The sequence below is a fragment of the Diceros bicornis genome, chromosome 31 (genome assembly GCF_020826845.1).
Source record: "Diceros bicornis minor isolate mBicDic1 chromosome 31, mDicBic1.mat.cur, whole genome shotgun sequence".
NCBI classification, from domain to species: domain Eukaryota; kingdom Metazoa; phylum Chordata; class Mammalia; order Perissodactyla; family Rhinocerotidae; genus Diceros; species Diceros bicornis.
The window spans coordinates 4,463,469-4,481,186 of record NC_080770.1 but is presented as its reverse complement, the minus strand read 5'-3'; the positions used below and the strand labels follow the sequence as shown (position 1 = coordinate 4,481,186).

At 51.3% G+C, this 17,718-nt stretch overlaps 1 protein-coding gene across 1 annotated transcript; it reads right to left on the bottom strand.

Moving 5' to 3' along the window:
* Positions 1-471: 471 nt before the first annotated feature.
* LTO1 (LTO1 maturation factor of ABCE1) lies at positions 472-9,607 on the bottom strand. Its single transcript, XM_058526190.1, has 5 exons — positions 9,480-9,607; positions 8,041-8,146; positions 6,864-6,934; positions 3,714-3,831; positions 472-3,418 (listed from the first exon to the last, which is right to left on the bottom strand). The coding sequence occupies exons 1-5, from the start codon at positions 9,527-9,529 to the stop codon at positions 3,350-3,352; spliced, it is 414 nt and encodes a 137-aa protein (XP_058382173.1). The 5' UTR covers positions 9,530-9,607; the 3' UTR covers positions 472-3,349.
* Between the last annotated feature and the right edge of the window lie 8,111 nt (positions 9,608-17,718).

Below are 17,718 nucleotides of genomic sequence, written 5' to 3'. Positions count from 1 at the left end.
GCTAAGAGGCACTGAAGCAAACTCCTCAAGCCCCCGCTGTGCTCAGGCAGGCCTGAGGTCAGCCACTTGCTGTGACCATGGCACGTCACTCAACTCCACTGGGCGCCGGGGCCTCCGTCTGGGACAGCAGGTAGCAGCCCCGCCTCAGTGGGCCAGTGGACAGTCTGGTGACAGGAGGAAGGTAAAGGCGGCCACCGGCAGCCGCTCAGCAAATCAGACTTCTTGTCCCTGCCTCCATCTCTCCCCATTCTTTTCTCACCACCGGGGGGGAGAAAAATGACGGGGTGAATGTGAAATAAAGAAGTAAAATGTGGCCCTCTTTCAGGACGGTGATGTCGCCTGTGCTTAGGTATTTCCCGCTGGCCACCAGGGTGCCTCTAAGCGTGTGGTTCCAAGGTGGTGAGTTTAGGTGGAGGATTGATCAATCTGCTTATTCCCATTACCAACATTCTAGAAAAATAGAATGAAGTGACTTCAACTTTTAAGTAAAATGGCTTTCTTCTCTCCTAGTCCTCAGCTCACAGTCTGTCCAGACAGCCAGACAGGTGGCTGTGACGGGCTGAATTGTGTCCCCCAAATTCCTGTGTTGGAGTCCTGACCCCCAGCACTCAGAATGTGACTGTATTCGGAGATGGGGTCTCCACAGAGGTGATCAAGGTAAGATGAGGTCACGAGGGTGGGCCCTAATCCAGTGTGACCGGTGTCCTTATGAGAAGAGGAGATCAGGACGCAGACACACACAGAAGGACGACCATGTGAGGACACAGGGAGGAGACAGCCGTCTACACGCCAAGGAGAGAGGCCTCAGGAGGAACCAGCCCTGCCCGCACCCAGATCTCTGCCTTCTAGCCTCCAGAACCGTGAGAAAATAAACGTCTGTTGTGTAAACTGCACAGTCTGTGGTATTGGTTATGGTGGCCCTAGCCACATAAGTGGCACAAAATATGCTGGGAGTTTCCAAGAGGAAGCAGGGAGTAAGGCAAAGCCTTGGGAAGGGAGGAAGTCCAACCCACAGAGCTCTGGGACTCAAGGCCAGTCTGGACAGGGGTCACCATCCCAGAGAAGTAGGGGACAGCATGGGACGGGGAATAGGGCAAGCAGGATACCTTCACCTGCAAATGACAGAAACCCAACCCACACGGCCCTGACCAACCAGGACATCTACCAGCTCCTAGAACGTGGAGGCCGTAAGCATCGCGGCTCAGGGGCTGGCTAGCCCAGCTGCCCGGAGATGTCTCAGGGCCCGGTCCTCTCCAGCTCTCTGCTCTGCCATGCCCAGGCGCGGCTGCATCTGTAGCCGAGGTACAAGTTGCCTGTAGTAATTCCAGGTGCCACAGCCCCATGGGACAACTTCCCAAACAGATACTTCTCTCAGGAGTGAGGTGCCCTTCCCCGGAAGACTTCCACTACCATCTCATCGGCCAGAGAGGAGCCGTGCTCATTCCTGGACCGGTCGCTGCAGACAGCACGACCAGGGAGTGGGCAGTGACTGTGAAGGCGGGCTTTGTGTGCACAATAATCCACGGGTCCGTCTGGGGCGACCAAGGGTTCTCAGAAACTGGGTCAAGTCCTCCAAGGAGCTGGGCGGGCACTGGTCAAGTCCAGCGTCCAGGGCCCCGAAGAAGAGATCAGCGAGGCAGCTGGCCCCATGGGACGGAGAGCAGAAGAGGAAGTGGCTGCCTGCTGCTCCGACTAACACCTGCCATGGGCGAGGCTGAGAGAGACAGTGAGGGAGTGTGGGGCAGGAAGGATTAGTAATAAGCGCTGGCAGGTGGCTGGGCCAAGGTCAGCAGGAACCGACCCTTTCCTGAACATCCTGGGCAACCGTTCTCTCTCAGTAACGGTTTCTACACGTGTTAATGAAACATGCGGACAGAAAGGCAACAGACAGCTGCACGGTGCTGCCCGATCTACGCACGCCTTCCTTTGCACTCAGACCCCAGACCCCTTAGAGCAAGGAATGAGCTGGCTGGACGTCACACTATCCATGGTCCCGCACAGCCTTCTGCTGGAAAACAGGCTATTTATTTTTTTCTCCAATTATAAAAATAATACATGATCAAAACAGGTAACTTAGGAAACACAAGGAAGACAACCAAAGCCCCTCAAGCCCCCGCCTCGAGAGCGCTGCTGGCCTCAGTGGCTCCCGGAGCCAGCTGTGGCACAGGCGCCGTGTCTGAGGCAGAGCACCCGGCACACGGACTCCCCCAGAACTGAGGGGTGCAGATGAGGAACCTCCACAGCGGGACACACACCTGAAACAGCGTGCCAGGACAAAGCCCAAGTCCCGTCCCTCAACAACGGACAGCTCTTTCTCTCCCTCGGCACACTTGTGAGGGCTGAGAGATGAAAGAACTCACACTCCAAGGAAGGACGCAGAGTCCTCAATGCGCGGCTCCAGCAGAGTCTGCACATACAATGGTAGCCTGACGTTCAGTCTTTAGTCTACAGTATTTGCCCCCTTAACCATTTTTAATGCAGCAAAGCCCCACGCCCATCTGAAGACAGAGTGAAGAGCGTGTCCAGGCTCCCTCGGGACCGGGCTGGCCTCTCATCCTCTCAGCCAGATGCCCACGTCCACTGGCCACAGTGGACTCCCCAGAGCTCCAGGGAGCACAGCGGGGACCTGCCATCTGGACCTGAGGGCAGGGGTCCCAACTGTGGGTGCAACTACACATTCCAGAGCGGGCAGCACAAGGCAGTGGTGAGACGGGCGCTGGCATCAGAGCCCCAGCCCTGCTGCCTGGTGCCCTTGGACCAGACAGTCCCCGTGGGCCTCAGTTTCCTCATCTGTAAAACGGGAATAACACCTACCTCATGGGCTACTGAAGGGATTAAATAAAACATGGGAAGCCCAGCACACAGACCTGGCGTGTCTTCAAGTTCAACAGATGTCACAGTGCTTGTCATTACTTGCCATTAACTTATTTCATGTCAATCCCATCACTCTTTTTTTAAAAAACTGTTCCTCTGAGCAGAGTCCAGGCTTGGGGGCAATCCTACCCAGAGCCAACCCCAGTCTAGAAGCAGCAAGGCCTGTCCAGCTGGAGGAGTGGTGAGGCCAACAGACTACGGACCAGCAGTGAGCGGCCTTGTGAGCGCTCTGCCAGGGACTCACTCAGACAGCAGTGCAGACAGGGGCCAAAAAGGCCGGGCTATGTTCAGGGCCCCGTGGGGGCACCGAGGCGACAGAGGCAGACCTTGGGGGAGGAAGTCCTTTCACTGGCCAAACTGGAACCCTCCCTACAGGACAATGAATACCCCATCATTTTGCCTTTAATCACATTTTTAAACACTTAACATACGGACATCTGTTCCTTGATGTTTCGTCTTTGTTCATCTGTCATCCTCAGAATGAAAGTCCAGAACCTTGTGCACTAATTTTAAAGTCCGGCTGAACGTTTAGTAATGAACAAAGCTGAAAACACAAAAGAAAAAAGATGGTTTTTTAAATCTCGTGTATTTTTACTCCCAAATTAGAACATAACTCTGACTCTAGCTGCAGCTTTTCCTGTCTATGCCACCGACCCTGAAAGAAGTTCTAACACTGTTCTCTAGACTGCCTTGTTTTCTTACATCGAGACGCAAAAACGATTCGCTTCTACTGACCATTCGCAGGGCACAGGCAGCCCCAAGACCACTTGCGGAGTGAGCCCCCGGGGCCGGGTCAGCTGAGTCAGAGAAAGGCGCAAACAAACGTACAGTGGACAAACCTGTTTAAATTTCCCTCTAATTCTGTCTAAGTCTTCGTGAAGTTTATCATAAGTAGGGTCATCATAGGGGAATTTCTGAATCATTCCGATCAGCGATTCTACGACTTTCATCTTTTTGCTGTAAAACACAGAAATAAAGACTTTGAGTCTCTGTACACAGCAGGCTCAGCTTACGTAAGGACTCTGTTGCTCTCTAACTTAAAGGCCTTGGGTGTGAGAGCACGCCTGGGTTCAGAAGCTGGATGATTAACTTTCTCATTACACTAAATAATATTTAGGTTCCTAGCAACGTGCTCTCGCCCACACCCCACACCCCACACCCCGCCATCCAGCGCGCACCAAGCTTACAGATATGCCTCCGTCCCAGCCGTGGAGCCGAGGGACTGAGGCAGCCTGCTGCTCCGGGTCACAGACATGGGAACAGACAAAACTCAACAAGAAAGACAGCGCCGGGCACGACCAAGCCTGCTCTGGATCTGGGGATTTTCCAGGACCGAGAAACTCGTGCTCCCGGCCTTTGGGAGTGCAGCGGCAGCTAAACCAGTCAGCCGCCCGCCCCCTCCAGAGGGCAGACATCAGCATCTGGTGTTTGAGTTCAGCTCCCTTTCCCAGGAGGACAGAGAGCTCTGCTGGGAGGCCAGGCGGTTCTGCAGAAAGGGCAGCCTTGAGCACGACCGCTCCAAGGCGCTCAGTCACGTAACTTCCCTGGGCCCTGGCGGCCTCATCTGTACAACGGGGGGTCAACAGTGACCTCACGGGCTTTCAGGAGGATGAATAATCTACAGAAAGCCCAGAACCGATCACAGAGTAGGCGCTCAATAAATGGTAGTCACCCCACTTCCACCGGATCCTGGAGGCCAGGGCTCTCACCTGGCGGGGTGGGTCAAACAATTCACATGTGAGCACGTCCGGGTAACGGACCACAGGGGACCCTGGCGAGCACCCTCCCCAGAGCACGTCTGATCATCAGGGCATCAGGAATAAGCCAGATACTCGATTAACGGCAATCTGTAAAGAGTTGATCCTTAGGAGGGACCTGCAGCAATGTAATCAGCCAAGACCCCGGAGCCCCTACCAACATTTGCTGTTTTCAGACACGTGTATAAGTCTGCCAATGGCAAATCCCTTCATCAGGACCACGATGGCCACCTCTCCGAGAAAATACAAACCTGGGAAAGGCCAAAGCAAGTTAACTAATGCAACAAAGTACCCCGTTTCCAGGGCGATGGAGGACAGAGGCCAACCTGCAGGAAAGGGCCGTCTGCTCACATGATACCAGGAACGCCACCCGTCTTCAACTCCACGAGTAGTGACTTCTTCCTCTCTGGTCAGCGCAGCCACCCCAGACACCGCCAGCCCGTCGCCCCGACAAGGCCAGCACGGCAGGAGGGTGCGCACTGCTCCCGGCTGAGGGAACCAAGATGACCATGCCAGAGCCCCGGAGCGGAGGCCGGGCCGAGTGCCGGGCCGCATACAGTCTCACCAGGCCGCAGACGGGCAAAGACGCCTCTCCGTGTTTGTCAAAAAGCTCCAGCCCCTGACGTAAACAAAGCCCCATCCTTTCCTGTGAGACCACGAGGCTCCCTGTGGCCTCGTGGGTGTTAAAGCCCCTTATTCTACAGCATGACCACGCAGAGGGCAGGTGTTTCTCTTCTAACATCCTTCCCTGGGACATGAAGCACAAGATCCTCTAACAGCCTTCTACCATTTCTAAAAAATTGTACTGACTTATAAAACCCCAAAATCTGCCAACCCTTGCTCCAAGAGAAAGGCTTTGAGGCTGTGTTTCAGGGAGCCCCTCAAGCACTGTGGTGGGGGGGCCTTCCACCAGCCTCGTGCCAACCACCCCGGGTCCTCCCCTACCTGACGCACAGACTGGGCACGGCTTTAAGAAGTCAGGGAACTCCCGCTCCGGGGCGAGGGCTGCAGCCCCCTGGGCCTGGGACCTTCCCGCACCATGCGGCGCTCCTCCAGGAGCCAGCAGACTGGTGCTGGGGAGAAGGGAGACTGACGGGGAACTCCAAGGATGAGCCTCCCCTGGCCCTTTTGTGGACCCGACTGGAGAGCCGAGCTCGGCTTTGACTGCCACCCAGTGGCGCCACAGGCTGCCAACCGCTATTCCAGCCAGATCACAGGCCACCCTGCCGCTCCCGCTCCCGCTGAGTCCTCACAGAGCCCCTCAGCTAACGTACGAGTGCAGGCCACTCCCAACTACTCATGCAAATGGAGCCCCGGGACACGGACGAGGCCGAGGGCAGGCAACCCCAGAATCATCACACTCAGGTGCGAGCATCCTTGTTCTTACATTTGAATATGGCGGTGGCCCAAATTCTAGAAATTCAAAATATTTCAAATAAGACGAGTCGCATGGACAGGGAAACGCCACCTTCCCTGCTCTGTTACCCACTCTCCTCACCCTCTCCCAGACTGGGCAAAGCCACCAGGCATCAGAACCATGAGGGGCACCAGCATGATGGGGCACCACGAGTTTGGCTCCCACGAGCAGCAGGACGGCCAAACCATGTGTGCCTTGTACTTAAGGGGTCATTTCCAGCTTAAGAATGAAGACAGATGCGACACGGTCACAGGGCTTCAGTGGGTGGCACACGGTAAGAACAGTTTAAAAAGGCTACGAACAATACAAACAAGAGCCAACATCTACTCCATGCTTTCAAGTACCAGACAGGTGTGAAACATTACACGCATTCTCATTAACAGCCCCAGCTGCCTACGTTAAAAAACTGGTGACAACAGAGTCACTGTTCCTGAGCCCCAGTCATGCCAAGACTATTGTACTGTTTATTAGAAGCTTATGGGAAAAATGAATGAGAACATGCAACCCATTTCAACATTATTTTGTCGGCAGGTTATCTAAAAGCCACTCAGTGCTCTCAGACCTCCAGGGAAAAGGCAGGGGGGTGAGAACTCTTGAGAAGTAGTAACAACCAGTGCTCACCAAACACTGAAAACGTGTCCACACCTCCTATCTGCTATTCCTGTAAATCTCACGACAACATTCAAGTCTGGCCTGATGATTTTCTCCATGTTGCAGATGGGGAGACTGAGACATTAACGCCCAAGGTCACAGGAAGCTGTGGAACCAGGACTCCTGGTGCCCACACTGAAGAAGAAGGAAGTCTCGAGCCTCACCTGTCTCTCTCAGTGGCACTACTGTGCAGGAGACATCTCCAGGCAAAGGCAAAACCTTGGTAGCACCCGATCTGTGAATTCACAAAACATTTCAGCGTGAGATTAACAAGCAACAAGCTACCCCTGACCTAACTGTCCACTCTCCAAACAAGAGGTAGGGGCGGCGGGCAGTGGTGCTTCTTATAGTGCTGTTCTGGGAGAACCTGCTGAGCATCAGGCCACGGAAGATAGGAGGCCAAGGCATCAGTGGGGTAGCCAGCCTCCAAGACGGTGCCACTGACCGCGCGCCCTGGTATTCATGCCCTTGTGCAGTCCCCTCTGACTGTCTCAGGGTGGCCCATATAACCAGCAGAACACAGGGGAAGAGGCAGCGCACACTTCTGAATCCAGGCATAACAGACAACGTCACCTCTGCCTTGCTGTCTTGGACCACTTGCTCCAGTGTCCTGATGACCCTCAAGCATCCCTGAGGGGAGGCTCACATGGCGAGAACAGCTGTGTGAGTGAGCCACCTTACAAGTGGGTCTCCCAGCCCCAGTCAAGCCTTCAAATGACTGCAGCCCTGGCTGATATCTTGACCCCAACATCATGAGACCCCGAGCCAGAACCACTCAGCTCAGCCGTTCCTGGACTCTGGACCCTCAGAAGCTGTATGAGATGCTAAAATGTTTGCTGTCTTAAGCCTGTGCGTTTTGTGGAGATTCGTTTTGCAGCAACAGCCATCTAATACAGTCATGAGCACCTCAGACTTTGCCATTTAGGGCCAGTTCTCCCTAAGCAAGAGCCAATCTAGGATGAAGGGCAGAAGAAAAGGAAAATTATAAATTTCATGGAATTCCAACGCACATGTGAATGGAATGTTTTCACGTGACACACGGCACCCCTTTTTTGGGTGAGGATTCAGCTGGCTGAAGACATGAGGCAGCACCAGGACACCCCAATGTAAACTGAGGTGACGGAGGACTTGTCTTCTCATTCTCCAGCCCGCATAATTTCATTCTCTATACAGCAGTACACTCTGGTGGTTCTGCACTAAGAATATTTCCCCATCAACATTCTAGCTAGTCTACTGCCACTTCAAGAGGCCTGAAGTTCTGGCTCCATCATACGGATCATCAAAACAAATTATAAACTGTAAAGGAAAAGGATTCATTTCCAAATGGGGGTTCCCCCTTACCTCAGATCCAATTTTAGCTCCGTGTAATGTGCCATGTTGTCTTCCTTCAATTATACCCAAATTGCTGCCTTCTTCATAGCCTTCCTGATACCCTTCCTCATGAAACCTGTGATGGAGAAGAAACAAGTTTGATCAAAAACACATGAGAACGAGTATTTTTCCTGGGAAATCTTTTCTCTCCCGTATTACCCAGACCCAGCAAGACAGGGCACAGCACAGTAGAGAAAGTACAGAATTTAAGTCAGAAAACCTAGGTTCCACCCTTCCTAAGTCTCTCCTCTGGCAAGTCGCTGTAGCTCTTGAAGCCCAATTTGCCTCTTCCAAAATGAGGAGGATGGGCTAAATTAGCAATTCCTAAACCTGGTAGAATACCAGAAACACAAGGGAAAATTTCAAAGATACAAACTCAAGAGCCTCGCCCCCTGATATTCAGTAAGTCTGGAGTTAGGCCCAGGAATCTAGTCTTCAAAATCTCCTAGGTGACTCTAGCCTGTTAGCAAGCCAGAGTTCTGGGAGGCTATAAGCTACACGACTTGGTCAACTGCTTCAAAAAACTGCACTATATACAGGGCTTCTCATCACATCTCAGTAGACTAGCAGAGAGGAACGCCATCAGGTTACCACAAACGTACGGTGACCGTGGTGCTTGGAGTATAACGAAGGCTCTGATTTTGAGAGCTCTATAGTGGAAGCAGCACCACCTTAACCTGCAGTCACCTAAGATGAATGAAGTGTGTGGAGCCCCAAGGAGGCAGAGAGTACAGCTCCCACTTATTGGCTGTGTCACCCTGAAGTGACCTTCCTCATCTGTGAGATAGGGTGAATAACAGGATCCACTTCACAAGTGGGGCTAAAATAGACGAGGGGGGTGCAACGCTCAGCGCGATGTCAGATGCACAGGAAGCTCCAAATACATGTCAGCGACTGATGGTTAAGTGTTCACTCTTTCTTAAGCGACGTCTTTTACGTCTCAAGTGGGCCGGGCGCTGAAGACAGCCAGAAAACAACTCCCAACTCCTCCCCCTCGCCCTGTCACCGGCCTAAGGGCTCCCCAGGGGCTCCGAAGGGAAAGCGATGACGTCTGACACATTTACTATCAGCCTGTCCATGAATGCCGCCGTATGGCCCACCGCTATGAACAAGGAAAAGGGGCAGCGCCCAGATGGCAGGGGTCCGTTCCACCCGAGGACGGGGCGTCCCCGGAGGAAGGCGGTCATCGGGCCGAGCAGATGCTCGGGGCAGCCCCGGACGGGGGAGGCGGGCCCGGAGGGCCGAGGAGTAAAGGAGAATCAATACCATCTCAGCCCCACACGTGCCCGCCGCCTTCGGGGCCACGGGGCGCTCCGCCGACGCCCACGCCCGAGGGACCCCCCAGCCCGGCCGCTGAGCGCGGACCTGAGAGGCGGGGGTCCGGGTCCCGGCCCAGCCCCGCCACCCACCTCTCATCCGCCATCACGATGGCGTCGAACATGTCCCGACTCCCGGCCATGGCGGCAACCCGGCCCGCCCCTGCCCCTCGGGCTCCGGCACCCTGCGCCGCCGCCAACAACCCGCCGGGCTCGGCCACCAACTCACTCCTCCCGAGGCGGCGAGGTCCACTTCCGGGGGCGGCCGCGCGGGGCAGGCCGGGAAAGGACGGCACGCGGGAGGGTCCAGCCGGCGCCGGCGCGGGGCCAGGACGCATGCGCAGCGGCGGCGCCAGGCGGAGCTGGACTGGGACCCCCCCCTACCCCTTCCCCTTTCCCGCCCCACGTGCTCGGTGGGCCGGGTCGTCCGCGCCGGGAGCGTCCACCTGGCCGCCGGCGGTGGGGGGCGACCCGTAGAAACCAAGCAGAGGGCACCGGATTGCGAAAAGCGGCTCGGAGAGAACCGGGGAAGAAGCTGGGAAAGTTAGCAGAGAGGGATGGCCTCCGGAGGCTCCGGGCCAGGAGGCTCTGCCCGTGGGGGTTTTGGGGGAAAAGTTCCCGGAAGGGCAATTCCCGGGTGGAGACCGGACAGAGCGGGTGGCCGCCCCGCGCTCGCTGACCCCGACCCACGGCCGGGGGGCCCCTCCAGGACGACGTCAGGCTTCGGAACCCAGCCCCAAATGCCCCCAAATCCCGGTTGACGCTGATCCTGACTGCGGGCCTTTGTTCAGGAAACGCAAGGCTGACCCGACCCTGGAAATCTGAAACGGGCAGGTGACGGGGACAGCCTGGTCGTCTTAACACTGGCTCCGAGAGGCCATAGAAAACGTTGGCATCCGTTCTTGAAACTCGAGAGTTATTTAAAAACTGGAAATAAAAGCTTTTGTGTTTTTATCCTTGCTGTTGTTCGTTTTTAAAGCAAAAGCAGAGTGAGTCGTAATTCATGCAGAGTCAAGAATGCAGTTCTGCTGAAGGGTTTGTAGTTAAGACCTGGCGCCCGCACTGCAGCTGGACGCATCACCCCCTTTTGTTTAAAAAATTAGCATCTAGTTTTAGTCCTCCCATGTGTCATTTCGACGAGAGAGACTTTCTGAACACGGTTTTAAAAAGGTATTTCAACTATCAGAGACGATGGAACATGGGAACTACCAGAAGCATTCCCATTAAAATCAGGAGGAAAACAAGGATGCCTTTATCACGTGCCAGGGGAACGTTTCTCTGCAAGGCCTAAACAACGCAGTAAAGCACGAAACAGGAGCGGGAAGGGTAACTGTCAAAAAGAAGACAGCGAAGCATCTCTATTTGTAGGTGTGCTGGCCCATCTAGAAACCCCAAAACGAGCATTTAAGACACTCTCAGAATTGGTGATAGAGTTGAGCAAGTAGCTACATACAAAATGAATAGCAAAAAAAAAAAATCACTTTCTTTCTGTTATTCTAACAATAATTAGTACTAGTAGCCTGAGCAGGGGTGATTGGGGAAATCCACTGTATGACAGTCACAATACATTTTTTAGAAATACTAAGATTTAAGCAGGACCTACTTAAAGAAAACTACAGCTCTACCGTGGCCCTGGATGGGAACAAATGTAATACCCATCAAAGTTCCACGTGATCTGGGGGAAATGTCTCAAAATTCTAAACGTCGTCTGGATGACTAAATTGATAAGAATAACTAAGATGTTTTTGAAACAGAAAATGATATGGAGAATTTGCCGTGCCAGATATGAAAAGATAAAGTTTCAGTAAAAATATTGTGAGATGTTGGTTCAAGAATAGACAGATGAATGAAATCGAGTGGAATGGCCCAGAAGGGGACTCTAGTAAATGTAAAACCTTCTCACATGATAAAAAGAAGAACTGGAAATTAAAAGGGAAAAGCAGTATCAATCACTGTAACGAAAGAATTGGCTGTTTGGGGAAAGTCAAGTTCCACTTATGTTTCATGCCATTCGTTCAAATAGTTCCAGACGAATTAAAGACATAAAAAGAGGACATTTAATAATCTAGGTGGAACATTCAGGTGAGCGTGGAGACGCGTTTTTAACACATGAAAAGCCCTGGAAGAAATCACACAGGAAAACCAATATATTTCGCTACGTGAACATGCAAACTCGTGCATGCCAACAGTGGTAATAAACAAAATGAAAAGCCAAAGAACAATCTGGGGAGAGATCTGTCATAAGTGTTACAACTAAAGGAATAATATTTCTGGTTTATCAAGAACTTATTAAAATGGATAAGAAATAAATGCATCCTAACAGGGAAAAAAAAATGGACCAAGGACTTGAATACATAATTGACAGAAAAGAACAACAGGAGGCTGGCAAACTACAGCCTTACTAGTCATCAAAAGAATGGTCATTGAAAGAACGAGATGCATTTTTTATCTTCAAATAGTAAAAAAAAAAAATTTCTTCTTTTTTAGAATGAAAAGATGCTATCGTTAACCACGGATGCATAAATTAAAGCCCTTTTGGTCAGGTAGTTTGGAAAGATAAGAAGGGCATTTTAAATGTTTTTACCCTTTGCCCTAGTAATTTCACTTCTCGGACTTCATCTCAAGGAAAAAGGGAAAAGTGACAATTTTTTGTACAATGATATTCAATGCAGCATGATCTGTAAAAGCAGCTTACAATGACAGAATGATGACACGTATATCCTAGGATATTCATACTGAAGACTCAAGCAACCACCAAAAATAATATTCATAACAAAAGTAAATCATGGAAAATGCTCCTGATGTTTAAGGAAAAAGAAAAGAAACTCTACATATACTCCAATTCCAATTCCATTAAACAATTATTCTTTTAAAAAGAATCAAAGTACGTACACCAAAATGATAATGGGGACTATCTCTAGATATCAGTAATTTTTAAATTTCCTCTTTTATATTTTTTCTAAGTATTCCATGTTTGCACTATGAACATGAGTTACTCTTATAAGCACAAAAAAGCCCAATAAAATATATTTTTGGAAGATGAAATTAAATAGACTTTGTATTATTTTGTGTTTAAAACGTCTTTTCATTTTTAGTTGTTTTTTTTTTCATAAGCAAACGAAATCACAAAACACTTGGAATGTAGGAAAAAGGGAAAAATAAGCAAGCAAACGAATCTGTTCTCCCCCCACGTTGGCCACCAATTAATTTTTGCTAATTTTGTTACATTTTTTCCTTTGAATTTTCACATAAAAATAATCTTAGTGTGTGTACAATTTTAAGTCCTTCCCCCGGCCCATTTAACATTATATTACAAACATGTCCTAAATAAGGGAACTCTTGCCGTATCGTTACATATATAAAATACATTTTTTGATCATAAACTTTATCAGCTGAAAGAAAATAAAATAAGCTATACTTTTGGGCATGGAAAAAAGGCCAATTAGGGGATAAAACCCATGGACATAAAAATTTGTACAGAAGAGCACAAGTCTTTAACTTCAAACTTTAAAACACTGTGCGAAGCTTTGAAAGATTATATGTGCTACAAAAATCAACACTATAGGTTCATACTATTAGTTTGAAAATAAAGCTTTGGGGAGATTTTCCCCCTATTTGTTCCTTGAGTACTGTTTTGAACTCAGATTGTATTAACATTAAAGGGTAAAAGTCTGATTATGTCATCTTGGATTTTCAATATTGTATCCACAAATTGCTTCGTTTTCAAATAAGGACCAGACTTTAAAAATAGGGCCTGAAGGTAGAAAAGGCAGAATTTTAAAGGTGCAAATATTATTTATTTCAAAATCCTCATGTAAGTTTCGAATTTCGTGTCCGTTTTAGCAACTGAACTCATAAAAAGTAGGTAGGAAAAATCTGAATTAACATCTCTCCTTGTTATGTCAGTTTTTGAGAAAACAGTTGTGCAATTTGCTTGTGTGTATCTTATAAACTTGTATTTCTCCACTTAATTGGATGGAATACAAAATGATAAATTTCCTTGGGTACAATGAAACTATCTAAAAAGATTTTGAAATGTATAGAGCTTTTTCTTTCTTTCTTTTTTTTTTTTTGTGAGGAAGATCAGCCCTGAGCTAACATCTGCCGGTCTTCCTCTTTTTGCTGAGGAAGACTGGCCCTGAGCTAACATCCGTGCCCACCTTCCTCCACTTTATATGGGACGCCACCACAGCATGGCCTGACAAGCAGTGCATCAGTGCATACGCGGGATCCGAACCCCGGCCGCCAGCAGTGGAGCACGCGCACTTAACCACTATTCCACGGGGCCAGCCTATAGAGCTTTTTCTAAACGTCAATTTTTAGTTTCTCTGAAAGCTGCCTTGATTGTATTTATTCCAGTGGTTTCAAAATACTATTATTAAATATTTAATTCACAACAAAAGATATAAACCAGATGATATAATCAACTCCCAGGAATCCACCATATTAAGAAATAAAACACACTTTAAATGATAGAAACGTTTCACGTATTCTTGCTCAAGTTCAAAGAGAACCAGGTTGCTATAACTGAAATGGAAAACAAAGTTCATCAAAGTTTATTGAAAAGTGTTCATTTATTGGAATTGATTAAAAAAAATTTCGTTATCTATCTGGAGCAAAATACTAGGCAGCCTCCAGAACTAACCAAACAAAACCTGACACACAGATCTATAGTTGTTAGCCTGAAACACATCCATTTGTGTATATGTGTGTGTGTGTGTGTGTGTGTGTGTGTGTGTGTGTGTGTATGGAAGATTCGCCCTGAGCTAACATCTGTTGCCTCCTCTTTTCGCTAAGGAAGGCTGGCCCTGGGCTAACATCCGTGCCCCTCTTCCTCCACTTTATATGGGACGCCGCCACAGCATGGCCTGACAAGTGGTGCATATGTCCGTGCCCAGGATCCGAGGATCCGAACCTGCGAACCCCAGGCCGCCGAAGCGGAGCACGCAAGCTTCACGACTACGCCACTGGGCCGGCCCCTGAAACACATCCATTTCATGAGGACAAAAAAAGCAGATTAAAAACAAACTGTGGCGTTTGTTCCTATGGTGGTTGAAGAAGAAGCCTGAGAGCATAGCAACAGGTTCTGATAAATGTTTAAAAATAATCTGCAAGGATAGAGTCCCTGTTGGATCGCAGATGAACTGTATCTCCAGCCTGCAGTTAGAGCACTTGCCTCAAGGGGACAGCATGGATGCGACTGTGAGTAATCTTTATTTTCTCCTTTATATGTTTCTGGGCTTTGTAACTTTTTTTAGCATGATGCCTTTCATAATCAAGAAAAAAAAAGCACGATTTCAAATTCTTAAAAGGAAGTTAAACGACAGCTCACTTCCAGGAAATAAACCTTCCTCTCCTTCTACATCTATCATAAATAAATGAAAACACAATTGGGAAAAAGAGGCATTTTTCAGCTTTAAATCCGAGTTTGACCCCTGGGGCAAGGACCGGAGAAGCCAAGGGTTGAGAGCCACCCCGGGGGCCTTTGGGCTGGTTTCCCTCTGCTGCTTCCCTAGAGGAGGCGCTCTGGGAGCCTGCCTGGGAGGGCCGTTTTCTACCTTCCTCCTCAGGAGCTCCCCATAGCCAAGGCGCAGGAGACCTGGGGTGTGAGCAGGGCCTGGTGCTGTGACCAGCGACCAAGGGCAGGGTTCCTCTGAGCACTGGCCCCCTACAGAAGGGCCCTGACCAGCTGGGGTCAGCCTCCGCCCTGCCCACCCCCAGGGCAGCAGGGATCCGGGGCCTGAATGGCATAGTCTAGTGCCCTCTGGGACAAGCTCTGAAATTTGGGCCAGACCAGGTGACCCCAGCCCCCCAGCTCCTAATCACTTGCCTTCCTGACTCTGCTCTGGGATCCACAGGAATAGAGCCATTGCTTCCAAATGCAGGAAGGAGAGACGGTGGGGACTGCCGCTTCCTTCCTTGAAAGGAGCGTCTGGGCACCACCAAAACGCCTTAAACCTGAGCTGGCCTCAGGGGGGTGGGTGGTAGATGCTCACAGAGGAGCAGAGGGTATTTGGGGCAAGCAGCACAAAGATCTGATAACAGTACTGCCGCTGAGAGGAGACTTATTTTTCACTGCATACCCTGGTTTTAGGAAGGTCAGCCTAGGATGTGCTGCAGTAACAATAAACCCTGATGTCTCAGCCGCCTACCCCAGGAAGAGCTGTTCCCACTCATGCAGTGTTCAGTATGTGTCGGGCAGTGGTTTCTCCAAAACTAGGATTTTCAATGTAAATAAAGGTATAAAAGAAAATACGCACGTTTGAATATTAGCAGACCACCAAAATTGCAGAGCTTACTTCGCACAGGGTCTAGCAGAGTAGTTCCTCAATCAATGGTTGTTGAATGAATAAGTGAAAGAATATAGGTGGCAGGTGGCTGAGAAGGGTCCCCCCCCAACCTGGGCCTTGGGAGGGAGAAGGGGCCAGAGGCCACCATGGCTGTGTTGGCCAGGGTGTTTGACCATGGCCTGCGGGGTCACCCAATAGAGCGGGGACCAGGTGAAGGGTTTCTTTCCAGAGCTCAAAGTCCTTTTACCAAAATGGGATCCAGCCCTTCAGAGCTCAGGGCATTTCCCTACATCTGTAGTCGAGGGAGAGGAGCTACAGGGTGCGATGATTGGTCCAGGCCTGGGTGGACCCATGGAAACACTCAGAGAGGGAGTTGTCCTGCAGAGACCACAGGGTGGGTGAAGGCAGGAGCCAGCTCAGCTCCATCTCCACGTGTTTTCCCTCTATGGGGTGAAGGGGGGCATCTAGGACTCATGACCCCCCTTGAGGAGGCTCTAGAGGGCCCCACATGGCTGACACCCCTTCCTTTCTTCAGAGGGACCTCAGCTGCCGGCCTCCAGAATCTGCCTTCCCAGGGCTGTGGCCCCCTCTGGCCCTGGGATCCCTCTCTGGGCTTTCCTCTCCTCTGCCCGCATCCTTTCCCCATCCGGCACCCCTCATTCCTCCCCAGCCCTGGCGAGCTCCCTCCTTCCCCACCTCGGTGCAGCAGAATCCTGCTTGGGTTCCTTCCCGGAGCTGTGGGGCCGGCTTTGTCATTTCCTCCTCCTCCCCTGAATATTCCCCTCCCCACCTGGAGGGCGACATCCGGAAGGCAGGGCTGGGGCTGCTTCTAACCCCCCAGCCGCGCCCAGTGTGGGGTCTGCGGCGCCGAAGTCGGTGCGATAAAGGGTGGGCAGCGCCCTTAACGGCTTTTCATTTCCTCCTCTGCACGGTGGGCGGTGCCGGTCCAGGAAACCCGCTTTTTCCACATCTGAAATTCGGTCTCCCCATCTGGGTATGCGTGGAATTCCCTCCCCGTGCCTCGATTTGCTTATCTCTAAAATGGGAGGAACACTGGTACCCACCTCGCTGGATTAAGAGGATGATTACCTGGCACGCAGGAAATGTAATAAATGTATTAATAAATATTATAAATTCCTGATCGATTTTTAATGTCAGGTTGCAGAACGGGTGGAGGCTTCCTCTCCCTCCGCCCTCTCCCGGGGTCCAGTATCCGAGGTTCTTTGGCCTCCTGGGGGGCTTGTCTGCGCAAGTGGGCGGGTGGGGGGATCAGCCCGCGCGAGGGGGCGAGCGGGCGCGCGCAGCGGCTGGGGTCTCTGCGGACCCGCCTCCCCCGAGGCCGGCTCCCGCGGACGTAAAGGCAGGGCGGGGGGACGGCGCCCAGACGCGCGGGGCACTTCGCGCACCCGCCACCGGGGGGCGCCATTGCGCTTCGGACCGGCTCCCGCCCCACCCCGGCCACCCCGCAGCCAGGGCTCGGCCACTCCCTCTTTGGTGCCCTTCTATGGGTGCTAGAACATTCTTCTCTCGAACTTGCATTTCCCCCCCAGGCCATAATAATGACGATAAGGACCCTTTTCTTAGGTTATCACTTGTATCTTAGAAATGGATTGTCAGCATTACTTAGCGGAGGACACAGAGGCTCTGGGGGGCTACACAGCTTCTAAGGGGCAGATGTTAAAGCCCGTCCTGGGCTAGGCCCCCTAGGCTGCACGGTCTCCTTCAGTTACAACTGGCCCCAGCCTCTGCCTACCCAGCCCCTATCCGGCCAAGGCTGATCAGGGGGTCCTGGCCTCTGGAAGCCTCAGAGACTTCCCAGCACATACCGGGAGAAGGAAATCCTGGCCAGCTGACAGGTTACCCAGTTCTGAAGGGAGAGGCAGCATTATGGAGCCCTGCCTCCCAGGGTCCCCCAGGAAGAGCACGCAGGACCTGGACACTCCCTGTCAGCCTGCTTGGGTCTGGGCCCTGCTGCCCCCTAGGCTCTCACACTCTTCATCCAGGGCTGGTGTTGGGGTCCAGGCTTCAGCGGAAGCCTGGGC